Here is a 13,941-nt window from a genome sequence, read left to right as displayed (position 1 = left end):
AGAAAACTGTTGCCTAACCTGTCTAGACTAACGGGTGCTCACTTCAGTCGTTCTTCACCCAAGCCATTTTAAACATTTGCACAACTACCCAGCTGGAGAAAAGCGCACAAGTTCTTGCAATGCCGGAAAAAAATAACATTTATCATCCCTCCTTCCTCTTCTCAAGTCCTGTTGAGAACTTTGTATAGCCAAATAAGATAATGCAAAAACCGGGCAAAGTGTGGCATTTGGTTGTGACTATCTGCTCTCCAGCCTGTATATGGGAGAGATCAAGTTAAACCCTCATTTTGTATCCTCTCTCCTGTCCTGGGATGAGCTCCAGTTTAATTGTTGGACGCTTGTGTCTGTTGCTGTGGCTGTCATAGGAAGATAAAGAGTTTTTCCCGGGGCCTAAGGATGGGGGAGAGCGGTGATGGAGGGCCTTTCTCCTGTAGCTCCGCTGGCTGCATTAGCCCCACGCTTTATAATTGTGTGAAGGGGGCACTTCCAGTGGCTCCCTCATTACTCATGGCATGGCCAGTCCTGGCAGCCAGACACACCTTGTCCTCTAGTTCTCTCCTGCTGGCCGTCTCACTCATTTCAGGGTGTCCCTCAGCTCTATCAACCCACCACCCTCCCCTGGGCAATCCTCTCTATTGTTATTTTGACCCACTACCGCCACTGGCACATACCAACTTCTCTCATGGCTGAATTTTTTTGACATTCTCCTTTGTCAAACTGGGGCATATTCTATTCCATGGTCTCTGATGTCAGTTATACTTTCAAATTAATGCTTCAGTGTGGTGTAGTCTCTGATTGTGTTTGCACAGTCATAAGACTCAAATGTGTCGGCTATCAAAGTCATTATGACTGTGTGGTCTTCACTGCTGAGACAAACGATTTATTCTTTTTTGGTCTCATTGATACATATGAAAGACAGAAATGCAGAGATGGAGTGTGTGATGTTCATCCTGATAGTCATCATGAGCTGATTGGTATGGAGTGGGGACCGCCTGCCCTGAGTGAGAGGCAATTGGATAACATAATTGAGATTCCTTGAGGGCCAATTTGTTACACATATTTACATTGTAAGTGCCCAATGATTGTACCGCTTCTTGCCTCACATGAAATTATAAGCAGTAGTTGAGTTTCGCTATGGCCATGGTTCCTTCCCATTGTGGCTGCTCGCTGAAATTTTTCCTTTTAAAATGATACACAGAGATAAAATTAAAACCTACAGCCCACTTTCATGTTTTCATGACACGTTTCATTTTCAGCCCTCACATTTATTTAACATAGATCTGTTTCTGTATATCTCTCCACAGAGGGTGGAACATGCGAGGTGATTGCTGCCCACCGGTGCTGTAACAAGAATCGTATTGAGGAGCGCTCTCAGACAGTCAAGTGCTCCTGTTTACCTGGGAAAGTGGCTGGGACGACACGCAACAAACCCTCCTGTGTGGATGGTGAGAATATTTCATGTTTTGATAAAATGCAGCTGTCGACCACTATGACTATGTTCTGTTATTAGTGGAAAAAAGAACAATGATTACTTATATACCCCTGACAATACAGTCTGTTTGTGTGTGCAGACTCTGATAGAATTCACATTATTATTGTGAAAATTGTACAGTTGGCAAGCCAGATGTACAGAGCACATGTGCTCTGAACTGACTAGTTTTTTAAAATGACTAGTTGATATAAAATGCAGTCACCGACAATCAGGGGTTCCATACAGAAAAGGTATGAAAATGAATGGAGGTTAGAGGTATGGAATAAATGTTAAAAATGGTGATACTGAGCATATTTTGCATGTTTTTTGTTTTTTTAATTGACTGTAAACATAGGTTAATGGGCTGATTATGTGCATCTTTTGAAGTGTGACTTTAATCTAACACAGCCAACAAAATGCTTTTCTGCTCAGATAAAACTTGAGCTTCTGCATGTATTTGCAGTTTCTGCAATGAAGTTATTGGGAAGAAGGCGGTGTAATCCAAAACTGTCCATACTCATTTTTTTTGTTGTTTTATTCGTGTTCACCCATAAGTTAGAGTAGATGCTTAAGCTGTCTCATATTTGGTTTGTGACATCTAATTGTGACATGTCACCAGTACAGCAGAATCTAATTTTTGAGTTTAAAAAAAGTGAACATTTAGAAAATCCTTGTGCAGCCTATCTTTCCAGAAGCATCACCTTTGTTACAATAAATTAGTGGTTCCATAAGTTGATGTCAGGATCCCAAGTCTGGAGAAAGTATCCAGATATCAAATTAGTTTGAAAAATGAATCAATTCAATTTAAAAACAATTGAAATATTTTTATATGATTGTTACACTAGATTTTTTTTTTTAAAAAGAGTCATAAATAGATTTAAAAAATAGTCCTCTTGTTTTAATTGGCTTATTATAGGTTTAGGTTTACCTAAATCAGCGACAGTGGAGGTCTCCAGTCTCTGTCACTATTATTTCGTTATTTCATGGGTCAGAAGCTGAAGAGTCTGGGAGCCCTTGCTCTGAGGAAGTCATGTCAACAGAGCACTATTGGTCAGATGTACAAACCCAAGCAAATGAGCACAGATAATCAAAAATGTTGATGGCCTACAAAATCTATTCAACCATAACAACAGATTTTGATATTACATGAAAATAAAGTGAGCAGCATGCTAAAGAATAGATATAACATTAAACGTTAACACAGTGAGTGTAACACCACAATTCAATGAGAAAACATTGAAAAAGCCAGGTTTTCACCTATTCAATTGCAGACTTTATGTAAACTTTCTTTTTGTTGGCTCAATACTAATTTTTCTGGGTTTGATTTGCTATAATGTAGGCAGTAGTTGTCAGTGCTGGAATAGCCACTTTTTCTGTAACTATTCCTGTCTATGCCTCCCACCTGTGGGGATGTGCATACACATCTACATTTGTAGAAAAGTCAGCTTTATCTCTAAATAAACCTGCAATTGTCAAAAGCCTCTCATCACTTGTTAGATTTTCCAAATTCAGAAAACAGAGTCTAGCTCTATCTCAGATAACTTCAATTTCAAAATACTGAAAGATTCTTTTGAAAACGACAGCCTGCAGCAGGTTAAAGTAAAAAAAACAAACAAAAAAAACCATCTGTTACTGTTCATTAAATATTAGAAATAAAAGATGCTTCGATGTTGGGTTTACCTTCAAGTTTAAACAACCCATTTACAGCCCAAAACTACATTTCAGACAAAGAAGCACAGCATATTTAAATATGACATTTCCTGTTGTCTGTTTGATATTTCTTCCAACAAAAACGCATCCGAGCATGAAGAACCATGTAGTGTTGTGCTTCTGAGCATCATGGGAGACAGAAGATGAGCAAGTTCAGCTGTTGAACACCCGAAGAGGCAGCATCTTGCGGATCACATTGCTCACGGCATCTCAGGCTGATGGAAATGAATAACTAATAAAGAGTCAGGGAAGCTTCAGGCGAGTGCACCTGAATTAACTCAGCTGAAAAAAACAATCAGAGAAAGACGATTTGAAAAATGAAAGAAGAAAATCCTGACAGGAAGTCACAAGTCTACTGAGACAGAAATGTGATGCCCCTTCACTCTATGGAGCTCATTTATAACTCCTCACCCTCGGTCCTTTCACCTCCACCTTCAGCTAAGATCAAAGTCATCTCCCTGACTACTCTCTTGCAAAAAAATGACACCAAAATATCTTCATTATAAGAAATGTGGAGACGGATGCAGACAGGCCTGCTCAGTGAGCTTACAAGGTTGGTTAGCCACAGCCGACATTCCAAAGTACCTTAGAGAATGAATTACAACAACTCCTCCACAGCACCAAGAAGTTTAAACTGCTCTTATATTCACACAGATTGTGTCTTTCTTGAGACCACTCTCAGTCAGATGCTTCTATTTAGTCTAAACACATCGGTGTCACATATCAATGCAGTTTGTGGCCTTTGTTTTCCACGGGCTGGATAAACATTGCGAAGCATGTCATTAACCAACTTCTATTTTAAACACACTCACAATCTTAATCTACCTTAAGTAGTTTTAGTTCCTAACCCTAACCAAAAGTGCATTGTGATGCCAGAGCCTAACTCAGTTGTGTTTCTGTGAAACATCAAGTGAATCAAAAGTAAACATTTAATGAATGAAAAAAGTTTTAAATGGTGGTCTTGAAATCTAGTCTATTTTCATGGGTCCTCGGACTTTCCCCCATCTCCACTTTGTATGGATCTTAATACTTGTTCATAATTACACTCCAATACAACTTTGTCTGTGTTGGCAGTCCAATATTGACACAACCAGTATGTCATTACACCACTGTCCAAAGACACTTTGTTTGTATCTCAGGGATACTTTTGACAGAATGCCCTTATTTGACACCCGAGGAATGGATATGGCCTGCTTAATAATCAGTCAGACATTTTCTTATCTGCATATTCAAATTGTATTTCTGACCTGAAGATGACAAGTGTTAGCTGAATGCAAACAAAAAATTTATTTGTATATTTATTGAGTAATTTGACTGAATTATGTCTGATTTGTTCAAGACATTCTGCTGCTTCTAACTTTCTCTGTGGATCAGCTCATTGTACATGTAAGAATACCCAAATCCACTGTACAGCCACAGTCTTTAAATCACCTGAATGGTGATTTTGTCAGGTGACGCTATGTTTATACAGTATGGAAATGCTCTTAATGTCTTAATGAGTGGATTTTCAGTCACAATTTCTAACGTTTAGCCATCTAATAACAGAAACTGAAAAGAAATGGAAAATTATGTGAATGACAGAGTTTTCTCTGGAATTTAGCAGTGTTAATATACACTTACATCTTACTGTTTGGAGAAAAAGATGCAAAAAGCTGGAATTAGTTGAGTGTATATGCAGAAGTAAATTCTGCTACATTCGCTTTGCTTGGGTGTCTTAGTCTGTTTTCGAGAAGCATGATTTCATACAATTTCATTCAGCCTGAAGCGTTTACAAATTGGGATTGGACTGAAACAATATATAATTTTTTCCAGTGTCATGTAAACATGCATAATGACAGAATCCTTTTTGTCAGTGCACTAATTAAAAAGTACTTGTGAAATAAGAGGTGATAGTAATAGAAATGAGTCACTGAAAAGTCACTGAGCAGCACTGCTATATTATTTAGCACCACTGCCACTTTAGAGTTATATTGACTTGATATATTTTACTCATTTTAGTCAGGCCTTTTACATTCCTACATGGATCATTTGCATGTGCTTGAATCGAATCAAGCTCTTTGTCATTTGTTCAACTCTCATCTGGGGCTAAAGGGCAGATAAAAATCTTTACACAACTCTTTGTAGTCAGGAGTGTCAGATATTCCAAACACACACTGTTAATTAAGGGATCTTTTCTCTGAGTGTGAAGATATACAAAGACAAAATGGAGGGTCATTTCAAAGCTACACCTGACAGTTGTGTGTTTGCCACCTGAGCCCCACGGGCTGGCTTTGCACTATTTGAGGAATTATATACTTGTGGAGTCAGTGGTCTGTCCCTTCTGCAGTGCACTATCCTTGCTCAGATGGAGCTTTCTCCCCAGGTTCCCCGATTATTAATGTTCCGTCCAGATGAGGAACGATGCTGCAGCATAGCTCATCTCACCAACCCCTGGGGGGGAACCTGCTGCTACAGTATCAAACACAGGTTTTGTATCCAAAAAAAAAATTCTACATAAATAGCCAGCACACTGACGTAACAAATCAAAAGAAGATCATAGGTCATTTGATTTGGACACATACAGAGCCTGGAGGAATGAACACTCCTTAATCTTTAGGAAAGTTTGCAGAAACTGGCAGTCTCCCTTATGTGCTCCATTATTGGTCATTAGCTTCAAACTCCGACATCAAAGCACACTGAAGATCAGTCTCATTGTTGAGTGTTTACTGACTTGTGGAGACAAGCCACATGGGTTTTTTTCACTTCCTAGTGGTAACTGCTTTGGCTGTTAGTATTACACAGCGCTGTGACGACAGCTTCCCTTATGAGGCGTCATACTCAGTGGGGGTCTGCTGTCAGATTATCTTCATAGTGGGACTTGATTATCAGCTTTGACAAGAAGAATTATGTCCCAGTTATGTCAGGGCCAACGAGGCTCCAAGTGAAGAGCAACCCTTTCAACAAGTCAGATGCTAATATCACTCGAGCCTCGCTGGACCAATTCTCAGCTTAGGCACTCATCACTGCACCACTGCCTTTATCCCAGTGTATGAGACATGTAAGCTCTGAGCCTCAGTACGGACATACGTGCACATGCATGAGGATGCCTTAATATATACACATGTGACCACTTTGTGTTGTCATGTTGCCGCTTCCTTAGTAAACTCTTTCATCAAGAGACACACAGTTGCCCACTCACTGCTGATCAGTGATGGGAAATTAACCCTTTTGTTGTACCGTGGATGTACATAGCAGAGCATGACTGGTTTTGATGTTGCTTTGAGATATATCTGGAGGAGGGAAATGGGAGTAAAGTGGTGAGTCTCAAGTACTGTCCCACCTCCCAAATCTTCAAGGAAGGGTCATGAAGAATATTTGAAACTATTCAAGACAGCCCATCATCCTCTTTATGTGTTTTGTGAATAAAAACATATCTGATGGATAAGAAGAATGTTTGTGTCTCTGACGAATCTGTAGATTATTATGTGGCATGCTTTCATGTTCATCTACGTCACATCACATTTACTTCTTTACAGCGCTGTCTTTTTAAATTCCTTGCATCTATTCTTTTGCACAACAGCGAAGACTTTTGCTCCCACTAACATGTCTGCAGTTGGCATATCAAAGTATAGAAATATCCTTACTTCATTGTCAGCTGTGTGGGAGCTGCTGCTGCTCCTGCCCACATAAGAAAAGAAACCTCACAAGAGAAAAATACATTATTTGTCCAAACAGGCATTCACGTACACATTGAGTCACATTAGGCTTTTATGTTCATTGATGCTCAAATGAACACACATGCATGTTTTAAAAATTAAATTTTTTTTAAAAAAAATCAAACATTTCAGATATTATATGCAATTTACTGTAGACTGTGTAAAAATGTCAATAAAAACTTTATGCACTCGTTTTCTAATCTCATGAACCAATTAAGGCTTCATGGTGTTGTGGTGGTTAACACTGTCACCTCACGTTAGGTTAATTGATAACTCTAAATTGACCCTAGAAGTGTGACTGTGTATGGTTGTTTGTCTGTATGTGGCCCTGTGATGGACAAGCGACCTTTTTTGGCTTAAGTGCATATAGAAAATGGATGGATAAACCAATTTTTTTTTTAAAACAGAACATGGAAAACTCATCAAATGTTGAAAGGGTGCTATTTCAACATTTCATGAAAAAAATTACGTAGTGTCTATTTGCACCCCTGGTACAAATAGCCTTGGCCACACAGCTGAGCTATTCACACCCCGTGACATAACACCAAAATAAAAGCTGCTGGCTTGCACAAAAAAAACATGGCGGACATACGTTTTTTCGTCATCAGAAAGTGAAGAATACTGCTAGGTTTCGGCACTAATATCTGTACCAATTAAAAACTAGATGGAAACATTGTGTTTTATTTTCATAATCGATGTTCAGTGAACACATTACAACCGTCAGTTTGTTAGTTTTTAGAAATTTCGCGATCATGACGTTCAGCCATAATAACTATAAAGTTACCTGCACACCACGGATATGTTATAGGATCAACTATCGTAGTGGTAAGCGATTTGGGTAAAGATACAGGAGTCTCGGGTTCGATTCTTGCCCGATGCGTTTTGGCAGTGAGAAGTGATAGTGCGCATACCAACGTCTCTGCAGAGAAGGCGCGCAATTTGAAAAACAATTCAGTTCTCAAACGGAAGTTTTGATTGCAACAATTAGCTAGTGCACCAGGGTGTAAATAGCACACTTTGCAATAAATAGCATACATTATTCTGAATGTCTATTAGTACCCCTGGTACAATAGCCTTACACTATTCACACCACTGATCTATAAAGAAGGTTCTTTATAGATCTGTGATTCTTCACACCCAGTGAATTATCACCAAAAACAGCTTGCTCGTAAGCACAAAGGCCATTGCGGACATTCGTTTTTTTCATCATCAGAAAGCGAAGAATTCTGATGGCACTAATATCTTTTTAAATTGAAATATAGATGTCTTTCTTAACTCTTAGCTGAGGACATCTCTGGCTTAATGGATAGCAACATAATCCTCCATATGGGAGACAGTGGTTCAACTAGCTATCATTTCATGCTAAATCACCTCTCCCATTTTTCGTTATGATTATTAGCTATATAACCAAAGCAACCATGAAACAAAACTTTAGCTGCCATTTCAGTTTATTTTTTCATAATCATCCTTGGGTTCAATTTGAATGCGAGTAGTAGATCGAGATATCTTATGCCCTGTTGCTTGAAGCATATACCTTGGACCTCCGGCATTGGTAACCCTTTATTGATCACCTCACGTTTGGATAGAAAGTCCATGTTTTGAGAAATGTTTCCATTTTCGCGATCAAGATCAAATATGTGTAGAGGAAGAGAGGTATTTTTTTTTTAATTTAGGTGCACGAGTGCTCCTGGAAAAAAAGTTAGCGTAGAGCCCTGGTCAGGGGCATTTTGGCGCCGGTTTTGGAGAGGCTAAACTATTTGAAGTTACCCCGGTGCATACACTTCTAATTGCACCAGGGTACAAATAGCATACACTTCTAATTGCACCAGATGGGGTATCAATAGAACACATTGCTGAGTGCACCGGGGTACGAATAGCATTCACTTCTATTTGCACCAGGGTACAATCAGCATACAGTGCTAATTGTACCAGGGGTGCAAATAGCCTTACCCAAAAAATTATCTCAGTTCGGTAGCAACTCATCTAAAAAAAAAAAATTTGAATAATAATTGGGACAGCATTTACCACTGTGCAGCACCCCCTCTTCTTTTAAAAACAGTCTGTAAACATCAAGGAACTAAGGTGCGCAGTTGCTGGACCTTTGGTAGAGGAATGTTGTCCCATTCTTGTCAGATATAGGATCCTGCTGCTCAACAGATCATCTTTGTTATAATTTGCATTTCATGATGCGCCAAATTGTTTTAGTAGGTGAAAGGTCCGGACTGCTGGCAAGTCAGTCCAGCACTTGGACTCTTCTACTGCAAAGCCTTGCTGTAGTAATATGCAATATGTTGTTTAAAGTTGTCTTGTTTAAATGTGTAAAGCGTTCCCTGAAAAAAACATATGTTCTGTATTGTATTGTTGCTCTGAAACCTGCATATACTTTTGAAAATTGATGGTACTGCTCCAGATGTATAAGTTGTCAGTCCCTTAGGCACCAATGCACCTGCATACCATCAGAGATGCAGCTGAAGAAGTGCTGAAACGAAGCGGTCCCTTTCCTCTTTAGTCCAGAGGATGCAATGTCATTGATTTCCAAATGTTGATTCATCTGACCACAGAACAGTTTTCCACTTAGTCTACATACATTTTAAAACAGCTTTGGCCAAGGGAAGACAACAGTTTCTGGATTATGTTCACGTATGGCTTTTCCTTTGCCTGATAGAGCTTTAACCTGCTTTTTTTGGATGGCACGATGAACTGTTTTCGCACTCAGTGATTTCTGGATGTGTTCCTTGCAAAGTCTTTGCAACACTGAGAAAAAGGAATCTGAAATAAATTCCACAATTTGTACAGGTTCCTCCAGCTGTTCCTTTTTTACTATCACTTACCTTTCCAGTCTTTTGTTGCTTTCCCAACTGTTTTGAGATGTGTTGCTGCCATCCAATTCAATATGAGCTTATCATTTTTATGAAATAGTAAAAAAATATATATATATTTTTAACATTTCATATGTCTTTATGCTCCGTTATTAATTAAATCTATGAGAGGTCTATGAGATTTCCAAATCATTGCAGTATCCCAACATTTTTGGACCGTAATTAATGAATCTGAGGAAAGCCCCTTTGTGACATTTTTAAGAATTAATTTGAATTAAAACCACATTGAAAATAACCGTATGAAAACACAGGGGCTCTTCCTCAAGTCTGCAGGTGCTGGGGTGACCATTACAAATTCACAAATTCAGGAAAGCTGTGTGATTATGAAGCCAAACAATATTTTCTGAATTGCTAATCAAACCCTGGTTCTCTCTTTCCTAAGACAGGCAAAGATTAACGCAGAATAATGACTCTCTGAATCTGACCCCTAGTTCAGGGGTACAAGTCTCGGTCCTCCTGTAATTATACACTTGCTTAATTTTCTCCATGCTCCTGTGACCCTTCCACTACTTTATTGCTATTGCAGAGTACTTGCACTCCTACCTCTGTCTCATTAAGATGGAAATGCTTCTCTTTTTAAGTCAGTTCAGTGTAAATCTTCAAGTAAAGTGAATTGGAGATCATTTGATAGACTTGCAGGCTTCATTAAGTAAATGACTGATGGATTGCCTGATATTTAAAAAAAACTGAATGAATGAGGCACTTGTAAATAATCGATGTAAAGTGATCAGATACAGATTAAGAAACAAACATCCACAAAACTTGATGTATCTGTGAAAGATAAGAGGTGAAAATGATTGTTTACAGCTGAGTTATGAATGGCATCGATCACAGACAGTAAATTTAAGCTCAAAAATGGTGTAAGAATTTAAAGCCTTGTTGCTTTCTGCTTCAGATATTGACAGAATGTGATAAAAGTGACCCATTGGAAGGCAGACACAATAGCTGACGTCGCTGGATAACGTGTGACGTGATTAGTTTAGAGTCAGGCAAGCACTGTGCGGCCTCTCCAAGTTAAAAAACATTAACTATTCATTGAGCACACAGACATGTATTCACATTTTGACACAAATGGAGATCAATTCTCTTCCTCATTCGTCAAGGTGTTGAAACATTCTGCTACCTGGCAGGGACATGTCAGTGAGTTCAATCCATCACAGAACCTGCTCACCAGTGATCTGACAGATGCACTTGTAAAAAGGTCCATTGCTTCATGTTTTTCAATCAGTTCAAGTCCCAGTCTTGGCTGTTTGTCCATCAAAGCTACAGAGTCCAGCTTGTTACATGGCTAACATCTTGAATCCGACACTCTTCCTTGCCTTGTTTGCTGATTACTTCAAGTCAATCTGTCATTTTTGACAGTCTGCTACTTTATAGTAATGTGAGGACTGTGTTAGTGTTAGTTGGTGTTCCCGAATTAAATCATAGGCTTTCATCATATATGCAGATGAACCTTGAAATAAATAGTCAGCCTGAAAAGGGAGTAAAGACTGGTCCAGTGCAGGGCCTCCTTCCCACAGAGGAGACACAGCAGAGGAGTAAAATTTGTTGATGTTGAACCAAAGGTCATACCCATGTGCTGACGATTGCACAGGGAGTAGTTAAGTAAAAAGACTATTGGAGGTCAGTGGTCACCAGTGAGTGATGCATGGATCCCAGCCGAGAGATGGCTCTTCTCCAGTGATCAAGGTGAAAGCCAAATGTCCTGGTCCGGTTTCAGCCATGTACACAGTCTTACTTTTCCCATTGGGCTCCACTGTCTTTTTTTTTTATATTCATTCCCATAAGAAAAGATCTGTCATTCACAGTGGGTTGTCAAGTTTTCAGAGATAGCCTTGATGTCTTCCACATAATATGACAAATCTATCTCAAGGCAAAGTTCAAATATATCACTCACTGCTAATTAAAATTCTACTTTCAGTAAAAGATGGGTGGCTGTCAAGATATGAATCAGGGGTGTGACAAAGTGAGTTTTTAAAGATAGTGGACTTTGCATCAGCTGGTCTGTGCTATCAAATATATTTTTGAACACATCTCTGCAGCCCAGTTCTAGTTTACAGTGTGTGGATGATGACATTTCTTGGCTTACACATTGCAGTTTGTCATAGAACCAGTAACCCATCTTTGATCTTGCCAAATCATAATGAGGAGTATAATAAAAAATAGCACTGTTTCCAGTTGGATGTTTTACTTTTATGCTAAAGAGTTGTGAGGGTTAATTAAACAAGAATGAATCCTATATTCACAATTTTTATAAAATAAAGATATAATACAACTGTATTGTCACTAGAGAAATCAATAACTATGCCATGCACTGGTCCATTTTTAACTGGACCTTTGGGGTCATGCACTCCAACATTGCAAATGTCGATAAAATGACAAGAGGTTCGAGGGTTTTGACAGCTCTGGCTCTTCCAACATGTTGTGATGCAACCTCTGTCTGCTTGTGAGTTGAGGCAGCTCTTACCACAGATATAAAGACTCGACACATGATAATGATGGAGAGAACTAAACCTTTAGAAGTGGTTCTATTTGTTGAAAGCTCCGGCTGACAGTGCACATATTTGCAGCAAGTCTTTTTAGAAAGTGCATCTCATACAGGCAGAGATACCATTGATCGCGAACATTGCTTTCCAGGGGAAGAATATGTAACGATCGTAGTCCGCTTTATCAGCCTTGGACGGCACACCAGTTCCTGTTTCTCGCCGAAGGGGCGTGTCTGAAAGGGGGTGGTTGTGGACTTGGGGGGCGATTGCTGAAAAAGTGACGTCACTTTTTCACAAAAACGGATTGGGGGATATTCTGGGGGCTATTCAAAAAAGGGGAGAACTTGAAACAGAGGTTCTGACATTTGCTGGCACTTCGTGTGTACTCCCCACAGCGGGGAGACTCAGAACTAACACCAAAAACGTGAAAAAGACGATTTTGATTCTCTATCCCCTTTAAACGTCTGATATCAGCAGTAGAAAACATACATTTTGGTGAGACATTCAGAGACCAATAAAGAAGTGAACAAACATTCACAAACAAACAGAAGGTGAAAGTGGGGGTTGAAATCCAGTGAGTTTGGTGGAGTTGAACTTCAGCAGATTTTGTGGGCCCCACTGAAGTCCTGCGACTGTATGGATGTGAGTGGGGCCTGTATGTAAAAAGACTTGGGTAGGTTGGAGGTGTTTCAAAGCATGTGTTTCATGTGAATGCCAAGATGCAAGTTTGTTTCAAAGTTCTAAGGTTTCCCATGCAAAATAACTTACTTTAACTGTCATTAATCATTGTTAATGTCCTTGTATATGAAAGTTGCAGAAATGTAGACACTGCTGGCATTGTGGACATTACACTTCAGCATAATATTGTCTTAAACAAGCCATGCAATCATGTTATGAATCAAAATAATTGATAACAATCAGTAATTAAGATTATGGAGTGTTGAACAACTTGCTGGTATTATGGCTTTCCCTAAAGTGTAAACACGCCACAGAAAAATGTAATATTAAACATTCAATAAATTTGTCAAAAACTTTCTAGGCCCATTTATGCCGCTTTTATTTAGACTGCTTGTATAAATGATCTTTGCCTTATGTGCACTGAGAAAGGACTAGATTATTTCCCTTATATGGAGTACAGTGAATGTAATTCAGCTCTCATCCAAAGCGGCTCTCTTGTGAGGCAACATTTTAATCTTCTGCCTCATTTTTGCTCTCTTCTCCTAAATTATTTCTGTTCCTATTTGAAGGAATTGATTTTTGTTAAGTAGATGCTGCTCTACAATTTTTCAATTGCAAGCCAAGTCAGTGTTCACACTGTCAGATATAGATCCCCCATGGTTGATAGTGTAAAGAAATTAAAAATGAAAATTAACATCTTATTTCCCTCCTTTGCTCTCTGGAGCTAAAGGAAGGGAATAGACAGAGTGGCTGCAACACAGCATATCATTATCACTCAGCAGAACTGATTAAACAACTTCTCGAGCCTAGTCATAAATTGGCACTTAATGAGGACTTCCTGGGTTTGCTATGGTGTCACCTAAAACACAGCTCAGTGCAAACATCATTAAAAATGTGAATTGCATATTTAGGCCAAGGGATAAGGAGACTGGGACAAAAATCAAGCTATAAAGAGCACACTGGAAGAATGACCAGCATGTAATCAGTGGGTAGGTTAAGGAGCCATGGGGGAGGCCAAAAGG

General features: G+C 39.2%; 1 protein-coding gene across 4 annotated transcripts in view; it reads left to right on the top strand.

The window, feature by feature from the left end:
* tafa1b (TAFA chemokine like family member 1b) overlaps positions 1–13,941 on the top strand; it is a 111,742-nt gene that overhangs the window by 88,873 nt on the left and 8,928 nt on the right. For all 4 annotated transcript variants that reach the window (XR_012769479.1, XR_012769480.1, XM_075460412.1 and 1 more), the window contains exon 3: positions 1,305–1,445. Coding sequence is in view for 2 of the 4 variants with exons in the window: in XM_075460412.1 (XP_075316527.1) it covers positions 1,305–1,445 (141 nt within the window). In the remaining 2 variants the exon portion in view is untranslated. The remainder of the gene's footprint in view (positions 1–1,304; positions 1,446–13,941) is intronic.

Source organism: Odontesthes bonariensis, chromosome 3 (genome assembly GCF_027942865.1).
Source record: "Odontesthes bonariensis isolate fOdoBon6 chromosome 3, fOdoBon6.hap1, whole genome shotgun sequence".
In the NCBI taxonomy this organism is placed as follows: domain Eukaryota; kingdom Metazoa; phylum Chordata; class Actinopteri; order Atheriniformes; family Atherinopsidae; genus Odontesthes; species Odontesthes bonariensis.
This window is presented reverse-complemented; position numbering and strand designations above follow the sequence as displayed.